The sequence below is a fragment of the Hyla sarda genome, chromosome 1 (genome assembly GCF_029499605.1).
Source record: "Hyla sarda isolate aHylSar1 chromosome 1, aHylSar1.hap1, whole genome shotgun sequence".
NCBI lineage: Eukaryota > Metazoa > Chordata > Amphibia > Anura > Hylidae > Hyla > Hyla sarda.
Genome location: NC_079189.1, coordinates 591,600,285 through 591,623,697, shown reverse-complemented (window position 1 = coordinate 591,623,697; position 23,413 = coordinate 591,600,285). Strand labels below are relative to the sequence as shown.

The 23,413-nt window shown below is 45.9% G+C and overlaps 1 protein-coding gene across 3 annotated transcripts in view; it reads left to right on the top strand.

Annotated features, from left to right (window-relative positions):
* Positions 1-23,413, top strand: part of WDR70 (WD repeat domain 70) — a 292,771-nt gene that overhangs the window by 251,583 nt on the left and 17,775 nt on the right. For all 3 annotated transcript variants that reach the window (XM_056546328.1, XM_056546336.1, XM_056546343.1), the window contains exon 16: positions 4,396-4,512. In XM_056546328.1, the coding sequence (XP_056402303.1) occupies positions 4,396-4,512 (117 nt within the window). The remainder of the gene's footprint in view (positions 1-4,395; positions 4,513-23,413) is intronic.

The window sequence follows — 23,413 nt, the reverse complement described above, 5'->3', positions numbered from 1 at the left end:
CCCCAGCGAAAATCTACTTGAGAATGGAACACTGCATCAATTGTTCATTTTCACTGCAGCACCACCACTGGTGAAATAAAGCATTACACAGAGCTCATTTAAGGGGTACTCTGTCCCTAGGCATCTTAAGATGTCCGATCGAGCGTGGGGGGGGGGGTCCGGACGCTGGGACACCCTGCGATCTCCGGGCCTGCAATGCAGCGTTCTGAAAACAGAAGCATGGAGCTTCCATGTTTGTGACATCATGCCACGCCCCTATGGGAGGGGGCATGACTGCTGGTACATAGCCGTGACGCCAACTCCTATAGACATGAATGGATGGGACGTGATGGCTGTGGTCACCCGTCATCCGGCATGAAGCAGAGTTTGCTCCGTACAACAGATGACCGGGGCACTGTGACGGAGATGGAGAGGTGGTCCTACAGTCTGGACCCCCGCGATCAGACCTCTTTTTAAAGGGATACTCCATCCCTAGACATCTTATCCCCTATCCTTGAAATGCATGGATGTTCTGGGTCCACCAGCGATAGACACTTTTTACAACCACTCTCAATTCTAGAAAGGCAAGTAACAGTGCAGCTCAGAATCTACTTTGTGGGAGAAAACAATGGAGGAAAATGAAAAAAAAAAATCTTAAATAAAAATATGTATTTAGACAATTTAGTTGAAGTTTAACTAAATTATCTAAACACGGATTTATATTTTATTTTATATATTTTTTATTTATTTTCCTTCAAATTTTTTTTCTTTTTTTTTTCTGCTTGCCTTTATTTTCCTTTCCTATTTTTCCTACCTAACATGCTCACCACCTTTCCCCTTTATGCACATATTTATAAAAACATCACTCGCATATCTATTTATTTATTTAATTACTGTAATTTCCATTTTTTTTTTTTAGTATAGGTCAGATTGTGGACTGATACCTTGTTACTTGTTTCTTTTACACACTCAATTCTAGCTTTATGATGAGCATACAGAATGGGGATCTTAGCACGTGGACCCCCACTCATCGAACTTCTGACATGCCACAAGTTTTTGTAGCAAAAGATTACCTTTAGGCAGTGTTCATAAGATGCAAAAATGCTTTCATTAAAATTATGGTCATATTCTGGCAAATGTGCCGTATTAAAGCTTATGGAAAAGTACTGGTGTATGAAAAAATGCCGGCCATTTCTGGCATAAGTTAACCATTATTTGTGGCTGTAAGTAAGAAATAATGGCTGGAATAACAATATCCAGCCATAAAACAGAAAAAAGTAGCATGAAAATGATGACCTGCAGCAATTTTAAAAGTGTACCTGTCAGATCCCACAAAAAAAAAATGTTACTCAGTACCTAATCCTGACCACATGTCATTTTTCTGCCTCTATCACCGATATTTATTATAAAAATCCCTCTTTTCATTAGCTTACAGTGATAGAAATCCTCTCAGGGGAAGGGGGCGTGTCCCTCCCTTGTGGTGGTGGGAGGTGATTGGTGTGTGGTGGAAGGGGGTGTGTCCTTCCCTTGTGGTGGTGGGAGGTGATTGGTGTGTGGTGGGAAGTGGCGGGTCCCTCCATTATGGTGGGAGGTGGCGTGTCCCTCCCTTGTGGTGGTGGGAGGGGATTGGTGTGTGGTGGGAGGGGGTTTGTCCTTCCCTTGTGGGGGTGGGAGGTGATTGGTGTGTGGTGGGAAGTGGCGGGTCCCTCCATTATGGTGGGAGGTGGCGTGTCCCTCCCTTGTGGTGGTGGGAGGTGATTGGTGTTTGGTGGGAGGGGGTGTGTCCCTCTCTTGTGGTGGTGGGAGGGGATTGGTGTGTGGTGGAAAGGGGTGTGTCCCTCTCTTGTGGAGGTGGGAGGTGGTTGGTATGTGGTGGGAGGGGGCGTGTCCCTCTTTTGTGGTGGTGGTAGGGGATTGGTGTGTGGTGGAAGGGGGGAGTGTCCCTCTCTTGTGGAGGTGGGAGGTGATTGGTGTGTCTGCTCTTGCAGCTTTGTCCATGTGGGATCTCTTGTCCATAACTCATGGACAAGCCTGATGCTGCTGCAGGACTGGTTAGTGTCCCAGTACGTATGGGGACCCCTAGTGAAGGGATTTTCAGGAGCTGTTTTCTTTATTAAATATTGAAAAAAAAATCAAAGAACCTTATTGCAAAAGGTCTTTAATTTTCATCATTAACAACATATAAAAAGTTTTTGGATCTGACAGTGCCCATTAAACTACTTTGCTTGCTTAGAAAAACAGCTGTATTTTCTACAGCTACAAATAAGACTGAAAATTCTCTGTGTGAACATAGCCTTAATGTGCTGTGTCAGAAATGTAGACTTCTATCTAGAGCAGTGTTTCCCAACTAGTGTGCCTCCAGCTGTTGCAAAACTACAACTCCCAGCATGCCCAGACAGCGAAAGTTCGACCAGCTAAAAGTTTATAAAAATGGGGGCCAAAGTAGAAGGCCATGGTGATGTTCCCATTCATAGCGAGATGATGGTAAGGAACGTCATGTGATTTGATATCTTGCAGACGAAGTATCACTCAGGCCATGGGAGCGTCCCGTGAGTGACAGAGCCGGGTTCCTGAGAAAACATTTCCAGAGATTTAATATTTAGTTTATAGTTTTTATTTATATCAAAATCTTCCTTTAATAAAATACTAACCTCTATCCCAGACTTATTTGCTTAATCTCCCAGATTCTCTAGTGAGAAATCTCCAAAACTGGCAGTGCTAGTATAATGGGTAGCATGCGGATCACTCCACAATCTTTTTCTTAGATAACCGTTATGCCTTAAAGGAGTAATCCTGGATAAGAAAACATATCTCTTATCCTAAGGCCCCCTCATTGCAGTGCTGTGGCAGAGCCGTAGATTGCCAAACGCAGCGTTCCGGCTCTCCCATAGAGTTTTATTGAGGGGGGTGTGTCAGCCTCCGTTTCATACAGTGGTCGACACGCCCCCTTCCTGCGGACTGAAGGGCCCCGTATTGGAGATCGTAGGGGTCCCAGCAGGGTCCCGATCTTAAGCCTATCTCCCATCCTTAAGTTTTCATTTCCCGAAGTACTCATTTAAATCTTGTTGCAGATACAACCCATAACTTTCACTGTGGAAGCAAAAAAATATTTTTGTAACTTTTGTAATGTTATAAAGAATTGTTAAAATCTTCTATATAAAAATCTTATCAGCTGCCGTATCCTCAAGAGGAAGTTGTGTAGTTCTTTCCCATCTGACCACAGTGCTCTCTGCCACCTCCTCTGTCCATGTCAGCTACTGTAAGAGCAGGAGAGGTTTGCTATGGCATTTGCTCCTACTTTGGACAGTTCCTAACATGGACAGAGGTGTCAGCAGAATGCACTGTAGTCAGACTGTAAAGAACTACACAACTTCCTTTGTAGTATACAGTAGCTGATAAGTACTGTATGCTTCAGATTTTTTAATAGAAATCATTTACAAATCTGTCTAACTTTCTGGCACCAGTGGATCTAAAAAAAAAAATTTCAGATTCTTAAAATTTCTTTAAATTTTAAATTCCTTAAAATGTTATATATAAAAAATGTTTGTATTCCTTTAAATTTTATATCATAAAAATTACTTAGTGGTGTATATAAAAGAGAGAAAGGTCCCTATAGCATAGAGTAAAGCGGGCTTCCTAAAGTAGTGCCGTGTTTTGACACACGGAAGGATCTGGTGTTTGTTCTAGACCCAGAGATGTAACTATTCCAAAGTATATTCTAATATGGCCATATTTGCCCTCCAAGACTCAGAGTGCTTATATATTGCCACCATATGTTTCCCACCTAATAGCCTATTGTTTCAGCAACATTTCAGTCCCCAAATAACACCACCGTGCACTGACAAATAATATTGGGTGGCTTTACTTGGCTCCTGACGTTCCTGTCCTCTGGGACACCCTAGGATATAGGGGACTTTGGCAATTTGCCAACTCCTATAAACATCTCTGCCTTTAGGAACTCCGCATGCAGCCGTACAGGGCCCAGGCATAAGTTATATTTAGGGCAAAGAGAATTCTTATAGACAGAAGAGGAAAACACAAGGGCTTTCTTCGATTTCAGGTAAAAATGTTCTCTTCTCGGGGCTGGCGGCCCTGTAACTCCTCTGCTCGCTGACGTGCTGATATAGAGCAGTTTTTGGCTGTCTACTATGCTGGGGAAATCCTTCATAAGAATCATTGTTTTCCCAGCCAGCAGAATAGTTTTTTTGTTTCTGTAGGAAATCCAGATAGATTTGGCAGGATAACACTTGTTACAGTAGGTGAATGTAAGTCATGTCTCACTTCTGTTCCGCCATGTTCTCGACAAAAAGGTCAGGGAATATATTTTCTGGTCCATCTCCGACATTCTGTATACAAATATAAGGGAGATTGTTTCCAGTTGTAACTAAAGTCGTCTTTTCTTTTTCTTCCAAACAGCACATGCGCTTCCCATGTTCCGAGAACCACGACAGAGGAGTACAAGGAAACAGCTCGAAAAGGATCGTCTGGACCCGCAAAAGTCCCACAAACCGGAGCCCCCTGTGGCTGGGCCAGGTAAATGTCATCCATTAAAGGGGTATTCTGGCATTATACATCTTATCCCCTATCCAAAGTATAGGGAATAAGATGTAGGATCGCAGTGGTCCCGCCACTGGGGACCCCCGCAATCTCGGTGCAGCCCCTGGCATTCTGTGCCGAATACTGCCTCCGAAACAAGGACATGACGACACGGCCACACCCCCTAGTGATGTCACAACATGTCCCATCCATTCATGTCTATTGTAGGGGGCGTGACTCCCATAGGCATAAATGGAGGGGGCGTGGCCATGATCACGGGGATCCCCAGTAGCAGGACATCTGCAATCATACATCTTATCCCCTATCCTTTGGATAGCCCTATAAATACCCCTTTAAATCCTGTCCCCCCTTACCCACATCTGCCGACAAGAATCACATCCAATATTGTTGCACTTTTATTGTTCACTTTATCACAGCTCTTGGAGTAATTTGTGCACTTTTTTTTATTAGAAATTTTTATTGAAATTTTTTTTTACAAAACAAACAGCATACAAAAACGAAAAAAAAAAAACATAAACCCAAAAAACCCATCTCACCCACACAAAAACCTCCCCCCCAACCCCCGTGCCCGTCCTTCACAGCAGGGAAAACAAAAACTGTTTTGTTAGAAATAATACAGTGCAATTCAATGAATTGTCTCACAAGCGAGAAGCATGTTCAAGGCAAAAAACATCTATAGAAATACCGTATAAACTTTACATGAGAGAAAGTGCAAGATGAATTAGCACAAAAATGGGGACAAAAGCAAGTGGCATATGTAACCCGAACAGGAAATTAGACAGCAGACACCACATCAAGGCAAACACAAAATAGAAGTGTAAACAAGACAAGGATAATCTACTAGCCAAACACAGACAACACCTCCATGGGGTTTCTTCGCAAGTAGATGGATGACAGACCCGGGGTATCAATCCATGGCCCTCATACGGGCTCGAATTTACGCATGGCTTTCTCTTAAGATAAACACCCTTTTCCAGTCTAATGATATGTTTTAATTTTGCAATCAATTCAGTGGGTGGGGAATTCCGCAACCAATGCTATGCAATTGGCTTACAAGCTGGTACAAAGTCCTACTAATACAAGTGTGTGAGCCACCATCCTCTTCCAACCCATCCAGATATCCCAATGCACATGTCAAAGAGGACAAACTAAACAAACAACCGTACACCCGGCAAATCAGTTGACCCACATCATTTCAAAAATGTATAAGGTGAGTACAGTCCCACATCACATGAAGCAAGTGAGCATCTGGCAAGGAACAACAGGAATCCGTCCGCACCCCAATCCTATGCAAGAAGGTGGGAGTACGATACACCCGGTGTAGTTGAAATATTTGGGATACCCGGTGTTGCCTCCGACACTGCAAACCGCGCGGTCATAGACATAATCTGTGCCCATTGCTCATCCGATATGGGACCCACATTCACCTCCGATTTGTCCTTAATACTCAACGGGTAGGCCTCATGATACGAGGACAACAATTTCCTATATAGCACAGAGATCACACATTTTGTAGAAATTTGAGTGAATAACTCTTTTATCACCACAGGATGAGCTTACAGTCAAATCACAAGCTCGAGACTGCGCATCAAGGGCATGTCGCAGTTGTATATAACGGTAAAAATGAGGCAGAATAAATTCCTTCCGTAATGAGCAAATGACTTCAGGATCGGCCCATCATACAGCTGTGAGAGCTATAAAACCCCACGGGTAATCCAAAGAGAAATTTCAGGTAACGAACACAATTTAGGTAAACTAGGATTATGCCAAAGAGGAGAATATCTAACAAATGTAGGATAATGCATAAGGGCCTTAAATTTCATCCACACTTTACGAATAAGTACAAAGGTATGAGGGAGATCCGGGGGCCGTGTCTGTGCAGCCATTTCCAGCAGATATATAGGGGGGCCACTTTACCAGTACGCCTTGAGACTAGATCACCTGTTTGCTCCATAGCCCACACCTTCAACTGCTGAACCTGCGATGCTAAAAAGTATAGCCAAGGATTTGGAATGGACAAGCCACCCGCCTCTTTGCCACGTTGCAATGTTTCAAGACGGATCCTAGCCGGCTTGATATTCCAAATAAGCTCCCTAAACAATGACTGAATCCTAAAGATATATTTGACAGGAATCCGTACAGGTGTATTATGTAGAATGTACAAAAACTGAGGCATAAGAACCATTTTAACTAGATTGGATCTATTATCATGGAGAGAGGAAGTTTACGCCAAGTAGCTACTTTACGAGAACTACGGTCTAACAATGGAGTAAGATTGAGTAACATAGTCTGAGGGGAAGGCAGTAACATACACACCCAGATATTTAAACTGTGTAACCACGGCAAGGCCAACCCTAACAATAACCGGTACAGAGGGGAATGGGTCAAGGGGAAGGTTCGTGGATTTATCCCAATTGATAGATAAACCGGAGTAACTACTATACATTTCTATGAGGGCCATCAAGGGGGGCAAGGAGTGCGCAACATCTCCCAGGAAAAGGAGCATATCATCTGCATAAAAGGCAATACGTTCCTCCAGATTCCCATAACGAAAACCTTTAAATTCCGCTGAAGCCCTAATGAGTACCCCCAGGGTTTCTATTGCTATGGCCAATAAAAATGTTGACAGGGGATACGCTTGGCGTGTACCACAATTTAGGATTTTCCTAGTATTATGACGGAAAATATGGATTTTATAAAGACAGGAGGCGAGTATCAGATGCATATTCCTTCTTTATTTTGCTCAATAGCAGAAAGAACTGCAACATTAACAATATACCAAGAAAAAACTACTGGTGTCAAGGCACCTAGTAACCATAGAAACTCCCTCTCTCATCTCCACCAATCTTCACACAGACTATCCCATATAAACCAGCTGCAGCTCCTCCTCCTCCTCTTTCTTTATGCCATGCAGTCTTCCAGTACATGACCACCGCCCCGAACACCAGAAGACGACCCGGAACACGACATCCTTCGTCCTCTGTGAAACTACGAAGTATCCACCGGAGCTCTGAAAACGACTCAACGAAGAAACTTCAACTGGAAACCGCGTCACCAACGGGTGACATCACCGGCAGAACATCCAGAAGATCAAAACTCTCTCAATATCCTGCAAAAGAGAACAGACTCAATAGAATAGGGTAGGGAAATATGGGCGGGATGATACTCACCTCCTGTCTTTATAAAATCCATATTTTCCATCATAATACTAGGAAAATCCTAAATTTTATCACAGACAGGAGGCTCGTATCAGATGCATGTTCAAAGCACTAACAAAAAATGATGCAACAAAATCGTATTCATAAAACAGACATAGAAACATGAGAATGAGGTTTAAAATAAAACGTCCTAAAAACATCCTCAGACGACCAATCTGCCGCTTTCAAAATTTCAGCAAGTGAACCTCCCGTTTGGAAAGCTTTGGTCGTCATCGCACTCCGAGTGGAGTGTGCCTTAAAAATCGAGACATCAATCCCCGCCAAAGCCATCGTCTGTTTCACCCACCGAGCTAACGTAGGCGGTGAAACGGGTAAATGCGGGGAACAGAACGAAATTAAAAGTTGGGAATACTGCGCAGAACGAAAGGTAGCAGTCCTTTGTTCATAGGACCTAAGGCAATGTACCACACACAACTTCGGGTGCAACAGGAACGACGGGTAAAAAAACGAACGCAAATTAGTTTTAGTACGTCGACAAATAGAAAAGCGAACCCCGTCGGGGGTAAACTGCCTCCGAGAGACATCTAAAGCGCGAACGTCCGAGATACGTTTAATGGAAATAAAACATAACAACATAGTAAGTTTAAAGGAAAGAAGTTTAAATGACAGATCGTCATTGTCTTCCCATGTCTCAAACATGTGTATAACCATAGAAACATCCCATGTAGCCTGATACCGAGATGAAGGCGGTCTTTTAAACCGGATACCCCTCATCAGGCGACATATAACAGGATGTTGACCAACCAACAAACCATCCACCAAGGAATGGTATGCCGAGATGGCCGAACGGTAAACATTGATTGTGCGGTAAGCTTTACCTGCAGCATACGATTCCGATAGAAAATGTATAATCTCTGCTACAGGGGCACGAACGGGATCCAGATCCCGTCGTGAGCACCAACGTAGCCAAAATCCCCAGGCTGATCGGTAAGCCGATCTGGTACCCAGTACCCATGCCTCATTAATGAGGTCACTAGCTGTTTGCGAAATACTTCCCCCAAGTGACGATGCCCCGAAATGAACCACGCCATCAATGGTAATTGATCGCAAAGTATTAAGGGATGCAACTCCCCCATCGGACCCTGAAGCAACGTGGGGAAACCTGAACACAACCTCGGAACATCTATGGTCATCCCCAGAATCTGGGGAAGCCACGACTGGGTCGGCCACCATGGGGTGATCAAGACCAAAGTCGCCTTTTGGTTCTCCGTCTGCCAGAACACTCTGGGAATCATCGCAAATGGCGGGAAGGCATAGAGTGTGTCTTGCGGCCAATGCTGCAGAAACGCATCCGTCGCGGCGGCCTCCGGATCCGGACGCCAACTGAAAAACAGATCCAGTTGACGATTGAGCCGAGAAGCGAAAAGGTCCACGGACATCGGACCCCACAATGACTGTAGCAACTGGAAAACAGACGGGTCCAGGGTCCAGTCGCTGGAATCCCTGAGATACCTGGAGTTCCAGTCCGCAATAGAGTTGGAAATCCCCGGAAGGTATTCCGCCTTCAGCACTATGTTCCGTTGCAGACAGAATTGCCAAAATTCCGCCGCCAGATCTGCGAGAGCTTTCGACTTCGTTCCCCCCAGCCTGTTGATGTATTGCACAGCTGCCACATTGTCCATGGGCAGTAGAATGCAACAATTCGATCTGTGGGATGCGAAGCTTCGGAGAGCAAAGGAACCCGCGAGGAGTTCCAGGCAGTTGATGTGTAACTGCGCCTCCGTCGCCGACCATTTCCCTCCTGTGGAAGACGTCCCGCAGCGGGCGCCCCAGCCGGAAAGACTGGCAACCGACTCCCTCACCAAGTCCGGCTTGGAATTGAAAATGGTCTTGCCATTCCAATCCTGGACATGACGAAGCCACCAGAGGAGTTCCTCCTTGGCCTCTCGTGAGAGCGGAACCTCGTCTGAGTACGATAGGCCCCCCGCAAATGCTTGATCTTCAAGCGTTGTAATGCTCTGTAGTGCAAAGGGGCCGGAAATATCGCTTGAACTGAGGCCGTCAACAGACCGACAATTCGTGCAATCGTTTCAATGAAGCCCCTCGTTTGCGGAGAAGTCCACGAATTTCCTTGCGGATTGTGGCCAACTTCTTGGTCGGCAGGCTCAAGGTGGCGGACTGGGTGTCCATCAGAAAACCCAGAAACTCCATGCGCCTTGCTGGTGACAACACCGACTTTTTCTCGTTGATCAAGAAACCTAGCTCTGAAAGGAGTGACATTGTCCACTGAACGTGTCGTGTGGTCAGCGCGCTCGTGGGCGTCATGATCAAAATGTCGTCGAGGTAGACAATGAGACGAACCCCTCGACTCCTGAGCAAGGCCATGATCGGTCTCAACAGTTTGGTGAAACACCACGGAGCTGAGGACAGACCGAACGGGAGGCATGTGAACTCCCATTTGCGGCCCTCCCAACAAAGCTGGAGATATTGACGGAAAGAAGGGTGAATTGGCACCGTAAGGTACGCATCCTTCAGATCGATCTTTGCCCACCAGTCTCCTGGCAATAGAAGATCCCTGAGCAGATGTATTCCTTCCATCTTGAAATGCCGGTATACTACGCATTCATTTAGAAAGCGTAAATTGATCACGGGTCAATGACCTCCATCTTTCTTTTTGACCAAAAACAAGTTGCTCACAAAACCTGGGGCATTCCAAGGCACCTCTATGATGGCACTTTTTTACACCAACTCCATCAGTTCCGTTCGAATCAGACCTTTGTCTGCCTCCGCAAAGTGAATCGCCTGTGGCCATTGGTCTTGCACCGGAGTGCACGTGAACTCTATGCAATAGCCCGACACCACCTGTAGCACCCATGGATCTAACGTGATCTGGGACCAGGCGTGGGAAAAATACACTAGACGGGCACCACCGGTATATCCGGTAGTAGTGAAGGAACAAGTCTCACCTGTACCCCTGGCTCTCGGGAATCCACGTGCTGTTCCTCGTATTCTCCAAGGGCGGCTTCTGGTCGGGGAAGAAGGGGGTGGCCGGTTGAGTAGGTGAAACAGAGGCATATTGTTGCCTGTCAGTAGCAAATTGCCCTCTATTATAGGGTCGATAGTAAGACCCACGGCTGGAAGGGCGACCCCTACCCCTTCCAGCCTTATTGAAAACTTTCCCTTGGGAAGATTTCCTAAGCGAAGTTTGGGCCTTATCGAGACTGGAAATCAGTCCTACAAATGTATTAATACTTTTTATGAACGATTCACCAAAAGAAGGCCATCCGCGGATGGGCCTGGTACGTCATTGGCTAAATGAGTCAACTGCGGGTCCAGTCGCATCAGTACGGACCTACGGCGTTCCGCCGACATCGCAGTGTTGGCATTGCCGAGCATACACACTGCTCGCAACGCCCAACCCCTCAGGACCTCTGCATTCACAGGGACGCCTGAGGCGACCGCCTGTTCAGACAAGTCCAGAATTTTCGTTAGTGGACCCAGTACATCCAATAACTTGTCCTGCACCCCCTTGAATGATTTATCAATACCCTTCTTCGGGTTCTTGCCCGATTTGAGAAGGTACTTCACCAATATGGGGTCCAATTCAGGCGTCATCGCCACCTTATTGTCAATGGACGGTCTAGGGCATTCCGCCCTGAGATTGTTACGGTTGGTACGATCCATCGACCTCCTCAACCAGGCTGCAATATATTTAGACACCTGGGGCATGGGCGTCCACTCACCGGACCTAGGATGTGTAATATCGTCCGGGCTAAAATATGGCACCCCTAAGGAATCCAATAGGGCCCCCGAAGGAGTCTCAGACTTGGAGGTAACTGTAGCCGAAGGGCCAGCCTCCTCCTCAAAATTATCATCTTCCTCACTAAGATCAGTTTCATGCTGATCCGACATCGCATCAGACTCGTCCTCTGACTCATCAACAAACGAGTCCGGTTTATGCCTTTTTGAGGAACGAGAGGCCCGACCACTTGTATAATCCCCGTGGGCTGGGGGTCTAGCACTCAACATATCGTTATCCTCAGGAGGCACTGAGGTCTTATCAGGATTAACGCCATCCCCAGACGCTGGAAGGCCAGCAGGACGGGTAAGTTTGTCTGCACAATGTGGTTTTTTCCGGGCAGACTTGCCGGGTCCTAGTAGGCTGTGCACCTGTGAGGAAACATGGGATACAGGGTGTGGTGCGGATGTTACCGTCGACCCCTCCTGGCGAGGCTGTGCAAGCGCCAGAGACACTGAGCGTGACATTTTGTCATCAACGGACGACATAGCGGATGCTATAGCCGCGTGCATGGATCTAGTCAAGTGTTGTCAGGTCAGTAGAAAGAACAGTAGCGTCCTGTGCTCAGGCGGACGCACCGTCAGAAGGCATAGCCAAGTTATCATCAGACATGATGGACAATTAGGGGCACTGTATGAATGCAAGGAATGGACAAGGACAAGGAGTAAAAGGACTGGTCACAGAGCTGTAAAGAAACAAATAAGACCACTGTTAAAATACTATAGAAGAAAGCTAAGCAGTAAGAAATAACTATGGTGCTACACAAGTAATGCAGCAGGGTGTAGGTTCAACATTAGAACCTCGCCCCTGCAGCACAACCCTGCAATATATATGAATGCTGGAGGACAGGCACCAGCCCTAAACGTGGCCGTGCGACGTGCGCAAGCCCAGCGCACGTCACAGGCCGACCGGACCGCCGCACTGGATTCAGTGCTGCTGTCGCCAGGGATAATCTCCGCACAGAGCCGACGCTGGCCGGGATATGCGGACCCAGCCAGAGTCAGCAGAAAAGGAGAACGGAGAGACCGCTCTCCCTCTCCCATCCACGCGAGAACCAGCGCGCCTCCCGTGCACGCCCACAGACTCGTGCGCGAGACGCGCGCACCAGTTCTCGCGACAACCCGGATGGGGAAGAAGGCCTGACGTCAGAGGAATGGCGGAGGCCGCCGACTAGCAGGGAATACTGAAAGAAAGCGTCCCTACAGAGGGGAAAAACAGGGATTGCTGAGAAGCAAAGGATGAAGAATGGAAAACAAGGTAGGAAAAACAAAGCAGGTAGTAGTAAAAGGCCTGGGGTATAGAGTGCCAACCCCAGGCAAAGTTCATATAGGAAAGAAACGTAAATGAAAACCAAATAGAATGACTAAGACCACCCGGGCCCCAGAGACCCTAAGAAACAGGTCCCAGAAAACAACCCCCGGGCAGATAATGACAGCAAGATTGAGGGAGACACTTATCTGTACACGCTGCTGCTACTGAGCAGAAAGAAAGAGGAGGAGGAGGAGCTGCAGCTGGTTTATATGGGATAGTCTGTGTGATGATTGGTGGAGATGAGAGAGGGAGTTTCTATGGTTACTAGGTGCCTTGACACCAGTATTGTTTTCTTGGTATATTGTTAATGTTACAGTTCTTTCTGCTATTGAGCAAAATAAAGAAGGAATATGCCCGCCGAGAGTGGGTCCTTACTGGACTTTAACAACAACACTATAATGGCCTCCAACATAGACCCAGGCAAACCCTCCCCTTCCTCAGGGTAATAGGCTCATCTAGAAGGTCTCTTTGAGTCTGCGACAGCGCCAGGAGCGAGATGACTGAAACAAAATGGTCAATGGCAACCAGATCATGTGTCAATTTAGAGGAATACTTTTCCTCATAAAAGGAAACCAAGATATTCAAAATGTCCGCATCATCCTGGACAACAATCCCGGCACTATCACAGAGACAAGAAATAGAGGCAGACCCCTGTTGGGCCCTAATAGTAGGGGCCAGCAGGCGACCCGTGCTCTCTCAGAATAGCGCTGCTGTTGTAAAGAAGCGCTTGTTATCCGCCATCTGCAACAAATGTGAGTCTAATAGGATCTGTAAGGATTGCCAATTATTTCTAGCCAGGTCAGTAGGGTCGCTTAAAAACTGTTGCTCTGCCTGGAGCACCTGTTGCTGCAATAAGGCCTGGATTGTCCTATTTTTAGATTTATAGGTTGTAATGTCCCTGATGAAAATACCCCTTACATATGTACCCACCGAAGCAGTCCCCGCCTTGATCTCAAGAAAGGATTCGATATCAGACTTGAGCGTAAGGCCTACTGAGGGGACTTGGAGCCAAAAGGGATTTAGTCGCCACAGAGAACCCCGCAACCTAGGATGAGAATTGAAAGTAAGATGCACAAAAACAGGGGAATGATCAGAAAGACTACGGGGGAGATACCCCACCGACAAAATCAGGGGTAGACCAACTCATTGCCCAGCGCGAGATCAATACGTGAGAGTGTACCATGAGAGCTAGAATAGCAGGAGTATTGCAGCCTAGTAGGATTAAGTCTCCTCCATAGATCTGCCCGCCTCACCTTCTCCATAACCTACCCAAACCCGTAGAACCAGGAGTCCCAGAAGGCCCCCGGTTGCTAAGCCTATCAAGCGTCGGGTGCAAAAGATTATTAAAATCTCCGACGATGAGCGGGAATCAGGCAGAGAGGATAAATAAGACACCACCCTGCACGAGGCATTGCTCGAGTATTGGGGGGAATATAGAGTGCAACCAGCACACACAGATCAAATCTACCCTCCAGATCAATAAGACTAGAAGTACATGAAAACAAAATGCTTCTATGAATGCACCCTGGGCATGCGAGGAAAAAGTGGCGTGGAAGGTGTTGTCAAACCACGGTTTATCCAGCACATGTTTTGTATCACTTGTCAAGTGCATCTCAGAGAAGCACAATACAGCAGGTTGATAGGATTTGATCCCCTGAAAAACAGCAAGACGCTTAGTGGGATCATTGAGGCCCCTCACATTCCACGCCACCACATGTAAATCAGTAGCCAAGGGAAGTATAAGTAAACATACAACTGGCCGGACGCAGTAGTCTGAATCAAGAAGAGTCTGAATCAAGAAGAGACATAAAAAACAGAGCACAGGGGAAGGAAAGACACAAAACAAACACCCCAGACAGACAACAAAAACCAAACAGTCGCAACTTGCGACACGGGGCAAACAGCCCAGGTAGAGTGAGCAGATAACATATAAACAGGAGATACCTCACAAATATGCCGTGCTCAAATCCGAGCAAATGAGAGCAAGATAGAGGACATCTGGCAAAATATACAAATACCCGGAGAACATATAATCAGGAGTATAGGCAATAAATGAAAAAATAACTAGCAAAAATTGAATAACATAGGCACATGGGCACGGTCAAAACCATAGGGCCTTAATATGAATCAAAGCACAGAAAGTCACAAGTAGGCAGGCAGGACCAACATCAGCGCACACTGTCCGCACAGGAACTTCAGGTAGTGGCGCGCCGTATTTGCGCCTCATGAACATCCAGCCATTCCGCAGGCGCCACAGAGGTGTCAAACATATGGGTAGCTCCTAAGGCAACCACACGGAGGCGGGCAGGGTATAGTATAGAGCACATCGTGTTCAGTGCACACAGGCGGCGCTTAACAGGAAGCTGGAAATACAACTGCCATTGATAGAGAGCGAGTCCATGTCCCTAGCTTTACGGAGAATGATATCTCTATCCTTATAGTGTAAAATATGGATGAGAACAGCTCGGGGTGGGAGAGAACGAATCAGCACCCTGTGGGCACACTCAACAGCAAACAGAGGCATCAAAGTCTCTTTTCCAAATGTAGTAAGAAGCCAATTCTCAAAATATTCCCCAGGGTCGCGACCCTCAACTTTTTCAGGGACGTCCACCAGGCGCACATTATCCTCCAGATCCCCCACTCTTTCCTCAACTGCACTAATCCTCGCAGAAACCTTTTGCATATCATGGTGGATAAGGTTAATCCGCCTAGTAGTAATTTAACATCAGTGTTGCCCTTGGAGACAGCCGAAAAAATATCTTTCAATGTAGGCTCAGTAGTAGCTGGTTGGAGATAATGGGATACTTAATGCAGCAGGTACCACACCGGAAATGGAGGGGTTAATAGAGGCAGGGAGCTGTGCAGCCACAGCAGTAATAGTCCCAGCAGGGTCAGCAGGGAATAAGGCAGCAATGGTAGAGGAGTCCCCAGGATAGCCAGATGACACTCCAGTTTGTAGAGGTTAACTCCAGACTGACCTGCAGCGTCAGGGCTTTCAGGCCCGCTTGGTAAAGTTGAGGGGTCTGCCACTTCTGAAGAATTTGGGGCCCCGGCCAGCCAGTTAGCCTTTTCATGTTCCTCCTCAATCCAGTCGACCACCGGAGCCCGCTCCAGCTGATCTGTGACCCGCCAAATCGCTGCAGCCGCTCCACAACTCCCAACACCTCAGCACCAGATGCCGCAGTCTCCCCCTGCATCTCGGCCTCACCGTCCTCCTGCATTCCCTGCGTCCGTTCATGGCATCTCCGGCCGGCCATCCTGAATGTTCCAGGCACTTTCACCCACCAGCAGGTAGTAATGAGAATCAGTAATCGGCCCAGAAGTCCAGGATAATTGAAGGATGCTCAGCGGAGCTCCGGATTGCATGTCTGCTCCCATGCCGTGCTAAGCCACGCCCCCACCAATTTGTGCACTTTTTGGTGTACTATGGCTTATGAACTTCATAGTGATTTGTGATGGTCACATTGGTGCATGGTTTGTTACAAGATAAGGACTTGACAATCGAAATGTAAGGGTATGTTCACACTGCGGAATCTCCACACACAGGAGGTACCATTGCTTGAATCGAACATTGGTGTGAATGGGTCTTCCGTTAACCCATTCACACTGTGGAAATTTTAGCAGAGGAAAATTCTGTCATGGAAATTGATTCTCTGGAAGAATGAACATGTGTGTGACACCACACTTGCCCATATACAGTGGTCCCTCAACATACGATGGTAATCCGTTCCAAACGGACCATCGTTTGTTGAAACCATCGCATGTTGAGGGATCCGTGCAATATAAAGTATAGGACATACGGACCTCCAGATGTTGCAAAACTACAACACCCAGCATGTCCGGACAGCCATTGGCAGTCTGGACATGCAGGGTGTTGTAGTTTTGCAACATCTGGAGGTCCGCAGGTTGAAGACCACTGGTATAGGAAGTTGTACTCACCTGTCCCCGCCGCTCCGGACCGTCACTGCTTGTCACCGCTGCCCGGGATGTCGCTGTCCATCGCTGTCGCCGCGTCCCCGTCGTGTCCCCGACGCTCCGGCAAGACCTCTGCTTCCCCGGCATCCGCGCGCTCCGTCGCCACCATCACGTCGCTATGCACGCACGATGGAGAGCGCCGACGATGCAGGGGATCCCGAAGAGGACGCGCCGGAGCCCCGAGGACAGGTAAGAGACATCACCGGAGCTCATGGGGCACCGTAAACGGATATCCGGCGGCAGCTGAAGAAGTCTGCGCTGCCGCATAGCAGTTTATGTGATGGCCCCGTCACATGTTGATGCTGCCTTCAACATCCGATGGCCTCTGAGAGGCCATCGCATGTTAAAATGATCGTATGTCGGGGCCATCGTAGGTCGAGGGGTCACTGTACTGCACTGCCACTGCTAAAAATATATAGCGATGCCTTTGTAATGTAAATTCACTATGCCATGGTAACCATTGTTCATTCTGTATGTTAACAGTTCCTTGGTGCACTGGGGCTATTCACCCGGATCACTTCTGTCTCCCCCTGTAGCCCCGCCTAACCAGTGAGCCTGAGGCGCCTCTCAGCAGTGACGTTAAGTTATGTGACAGTGCCACCATGAAACAGCGCATGTACAAGATCTCAATGTTACCTTGGCTCCACATCACTGCTAAGGGGCGACTCAGGCTTGGTGGTCAGACGGGGCTACAGTAGGAGACATTATTGACCCGGGAGACCGCCTCCAGTGCACCAAGGAACTGTTAGTATACAGAGTAAACAGTGACACATTTCCATTTAAAAACTTTTGCTATAGTTTTTAGCAGCAGCAGTGCAGTATATGGGCCATATATGTTATCTCATTTCCCCTTTATTCAGCACTTATTTGCGTGGCAAATTGCAGGGGAAATAAGTGCAGATTCTGCTTCATAGAGCAAGAGGAATTAAGCGAGGACTTTTTCCTTGCCTAATTCCGTAGTGTGAACATTCTCTAACAAACTGCACCCCCTGTGTGACCATCACATAACCATAAACACACAAAAAAAGCCCTCAATAAGGTGGGCAAGGGGTACAATTTCTAACCAAACACACAACTCAAGGGCCGAGACATGGGGTCCAAAACCCCCTGTCTTATGCAACACCCACCCCTAAAATGTTACTTTTATTGTAATAAAGTAAAAATAATAACTAGAAAAGTGTGGCCTATAAATATAGGAAAAATTAAAAACCCAGTACCCCTTTTGTATAGTACTATCATAAGAGCCCAATTCAAAGGGATAGTACCAATTTTACCCAAATGTATCTGGTCATCTACTAGTACACAGCTTGTTACTAATATGAAAACATTAACATTCCCCCCTCAACCTGTTTGTGTACACCAGCATCATCAGGAAGATTTAGCGGGAGAGGACATCACTAGAGATGAGCGAACTTACAGTAAATTTGATTCGTCACGAACTTCTCGGCTCGGCAGTGGATGACTTATCCTGCGTAAATTAGTTTAGCCTTCAGGTGCTCCGGTGGGCTGGAAAAGGTGGATACATTCCTAGGAAAGAGTCTCCTAGGACTGTATCCACCTTTTCCAGCCCACCGAAGCACCGGAAAGCTGAACTAATTTATGCAGGAAAAGTCATCAACTGCCGAGCCGAGAAGTTCGTGACGAATCGAATTTACTGTAAGTTCGCTCATCTCTAGACATCACATGACCGGGGCAGATATTTAGAAGGATCCTATTGACTGACAGAAAGTAGAGATCTAGAAAAAGAATATGAAGAATTTATATAGATTGTGCAAAGAATAGTATTTATTTGCTACAATGGGAATAAGCAATTTTTTTTTTTAAAGAGTACCTGTGGCCAACCCCCCAAAAATTAGATTGCATTATCATTAAATATTTAGGGCCTGCTGATCACACACCTTTTTTACAGTTTCTTGATACACCCTTCCGTTCCTGAGATATGAGGGTTTATAATTTATCTGACAATTTAGGGAATCAGTCAGATGGGCGTGAACTCAATTTAAATAATGGGAGTGACTATTAGGTGATGGGCGGTGATTACACAGTCTGAGGGTGTGAGTGTTGTACATCGAAGAGCATGTATGCCTAATAACGCCTCGACTGTATAATCCTGCCCATTACCTGATACACACTCCTATGTTTAAAATTAAGTTCACGCCCATCTGACTGATTTCCTAAATTGTTATAATGTCCATGGGGCCACAACACCTTTTACAAGCAGCAACGTTTCAAAGGTAATACATGCAAAAGCAGTCGTGATTAGACGTTCATATTCTTCTTTTTATTTCTTTCTTTCTGTGGTTTCGATGTTCAGTAGATGTTACATATAAGATCTTGTGGCGATGCGCATCACGCTACTGGGAATCCATCAGGGTCTGACGTGACATCTCGGGGGAAGGACCCTTACTAATGCGCCAGACGCATGAGTAACGCCCACGCCCCCTCCCATAGACATGCATGAAGGGGGCGGGGCATGACGGGTTGTGATGTTCAGAATGCCAGGGTGCCGGCCTGGAGATCGTGGGGGGTCCGGCTGCTATCCTTTGGATAGGGGATTACCGTATTTTTCGCCGTATAAGACGCACTTTTTCTTCCCCAAAACTGGGGGGAAAAAGTCGGTGCGCCTTATACGGCGAATACACCCCTATCGCGGCGGTCCCTGCGGCCATCAACGGCCGGGACCCGCGGCTAATACAGGACATCACCGATCGCGGTGATGCCCTGTATTAACCCTTCAGACGCGGCGATCAAAGCTGACCACCGCGTCTGAAGGGAAAGTGACACTAACCCGGCTGTTCAGTCGGGCTGTTCGGGACCGCCGCGATTTCACCGCGGCGGTCCCGAACAGCCCGACTGAATAGCCGGGTTAGTGCTTACAGGACACCGGGAGGGACCTTACCTGCCTCCTCGATGTCTTCTCCGTTCAGGGATCCCCTGCATGGCCGGCGCTCTCCTTCCTCGTCATCACGTCGTCGCATACGCGCGTCGGCGTGCGTAACGACGTGATGACGGCAACTGAGAGCGAGGATACCCGGCCGGCAGCAGAGACGTTCCGGAGCGACGGGGACACGGCGACAGCGATGGAGCGACATCCAGGGCAGCGGTGAAGGGTCCGGAGCGGCGGGGACACGTGAGTATTACCTCCTATGCAGTGGTCTTCAATCTGCGGACCTCCAGATGTTGCAAAACTACAATTCCCAGCATGCCCGGACATCAAACGGCTGTCCGGGCATGCTGGGAGTTGTAGTTTTGCAACATCTGGAGGTCCGCAGGTTGAAGACCACTATTGGGTTCAAAATCTTTAATTTTTTAGATTCTGCACCTAAAAATAGTATGCGTCTTATACGCCGGTGCATCCTATACGGCGAAAAATACGGTAGATGTCTAGGGGAAGAAGTACCCCTTTAAGACTAGGATTCCACACAGCTTTTTTTCTGCCATTTTGCAGTTTTTGAGCCAAAGCCAGAAGTGCATTCAAAAGGGATATACAAGAAGGACTTTTACGTCTCATTTCTACTGGATCTACTTCTGATTTTGCCTCAAAAACTGCAGGAGCAGTATTCCAAAAACATTACTAAGTCTAGTTTTAGTCACTTAAAGAGTGTTGTTGACTAAAACTATGATGAAAATGATTATTCTACGAAAATAACACTGGTTGAGAACTGTGCGTGGTGTATCCTGGACATGACTGAGGGTTCAGACCTCACAGAAAGGATCCTTTGTATGGCTTTACTGCTGGAGGCACAAGGGCTGAAATGACCATTACAAGTAACTGGAATTGGCAACACACAGTATAAGAAATGTCTTATTCTGCCCATAAATCATATACAGACCTTTAGTGACGGATGCTTTCTGCCTCAGTATAGTAACCACCTCTGCAGTCCCCAAATTTAAAGGACTGGTGTATATGAATGATGAGAAAATGACGAAGAGCGGCCATCACTGATGACTAAGGATGACATTCAGGCATTTAAATGCCACGTGACTCAGTCTCTTACAATGGTCTTTGATAACCCTTCATTAAAGAGCAATAAAATAAAAATGAATCGGGTGGCTATTAATTCTATAAAGCTAATAGAGGCGACTAGTAGGGCATGAGGCCTAAAAAGTGGATCTCTGTTTGGGTGTGTGATGCTATCAAGTCACTTTGCTTTTCCCAGTGATTTATGTACAGGATTAGGATAGCAAGTTGAATCTTTATGAATATGTGTATGATTTATGGGCAGAATAAAAAAAAATTTGTACTGTGTGTTCCCAAGTTGAGGAACGCAGAGCTACAATTCTAATCACTCATAGTATAGAGATAAATAGTGATGTCACAGTACATAGATCGTGATGTCACAGTGCAGAGGTAAATAGTGATGTCACAGTACAGATAAATAGTGATGTCACAGTAAGAGATAGTGATGTCACAGTATAGAGTTAATTAGTGATGTCACAGTACATAGTGACGTCACAGTATATAGATAGTGATATCACTGTACATAAATAGTGATGTCACAGTACAAAGATAGTGATGTCACAGAACAGTGATAAATAGTGATGTCACAGTACAGAGATAGTGATGTCATAGTACAGCGATAAATAGTGATGTCACAGAACAAAGCTAAATAGTGATGTCACAGTACAGAGATAGGGATGTCACAGTACAGAGATAGGGATGCCACAGTACACTGATAGTAATGTCACAGTATACTGATAGTAATGTCACAGTATACTGATAGTAATGTCACAGTACAGAGATAGCAAAGTTGCAGTACAGAGATAAATAGAGATGTCACAGTACAGGAAAATACACAATAATGTCACAGTACAGGGATAATACACACAGTGATATCACAGTACAGAGATAATACACAGTGATGTCACAGTACAGGGATAATACACAGTGATGTCACAGTGCAGAGATTAATAATGATGTCACAGTACAGAGATAATAAGCACAGTGATATCACAATACAGATATAATACACCAGTGATGTCACAGTACAGGGATAATGCACACAATGATGTCACAGTACAGGGATAGTAAACACAGTGATGCCACAGTACAGGGATAATACACAGTGATGTCACAGTACAGAGATAAATAGTGATGTCACAGTACAGGGATACTACACATAGTGATGTCACAACGCAGATATAATACGCACAGTGAATTCACAGTACAGAGATAATACACAGTGATGTCACAGTACAGGGATAATACACACAGTGATATCACAGTACAGAGATAATACACACAGTGATGTCACAGTACAGGGATAATACACACAGTGATATCATAGTACAGGGATAATACACATAGTGATGTCACAGTACAGAGATAATACACAGTGATGTCACAGTACATGGATAATAAACACAGTGATATCATAGTACAGGGATAATACACAGTGATGTCACAGTACAAAGATAATATACACACTGATGTCACAGTACAGAGATAATATACACAGTGATGTCACAGTACAGAGATAATATACACAGTGATGTCACAGTACAGGGATAATACACACACTGATGTCACAGTACAGAGATAATATACACAGTGATGTCACAGTACAGAGATAATATACACAGTGATGTCACAGTACAGAGATAATATACACAGTGATGTCACAGTACAGAGATAATACACACAGTGATGTCACAGTACAGAGATAATATACACAGTGATGTCACAGTACAGAGATAATACAGACAGTGATGTCACAGTACAGGGGTAATACACAGGGATGTCTCAGTACAGGGATAATACACAGGGATGTCTCAGTACAGATATAATGCGCACAGTGATGTTACAGAACAGGGTTAATGCACACAGTGATGTCACAGTACAGAGATAAATAGTGATGTAACAGTACAGAGATAAATAGTGATGTCACAGTACAGATATAAATAGTGATATCACAGTACAGATATAATACACACAGTGATGTCCCAGTACAGAGATAAATAGTGATGTCAAAGTACAGATATAAATAGTGATGTCACAGTACAGAGATAAATAGTGATGTCACAGTACAGAGATAAATAGTGATGTCACAGTACAGAGATAAATAGAAATGTCAGAGTACAGATATAAATCACAGTACAGGGATAGTACACACAGAGATGGCACAGTATAGAGATAATACACACAGTGATGGCACAGTACAGGGATAATACACACAGAGATGGCAGAGTATAGAGATAAAACACACAGTGATGTCACAGTACAGGGATAATACACACAGTGATGTCACAGTATAGAGATAATACACACAGTGATGGCACAGTATAGAGATAATACACACAGAGATGGCACAGTACAGGAATAATACACACAGTGATGTCACAGTACAGGAATAATACAAACAGTGATGTCACAGTACAGAGATAATACACACAGTGATGTCACAGTACAGAGATAATACACACAGAGATGGCACAGTATAGAGATAATACACACAGTGATGGCACAGTATAGAGATAATACACAGTGATGTCACAGTACAGGGATAATACAGTAATGTCATGGTATAGGGATAATACACAGTGATGTCACAGTACAGGGATAATACACACAGTGATGGCACAGTATAGAGATAATACACACAGTGATGTCACAGTACAGGGATTATACAGTAAT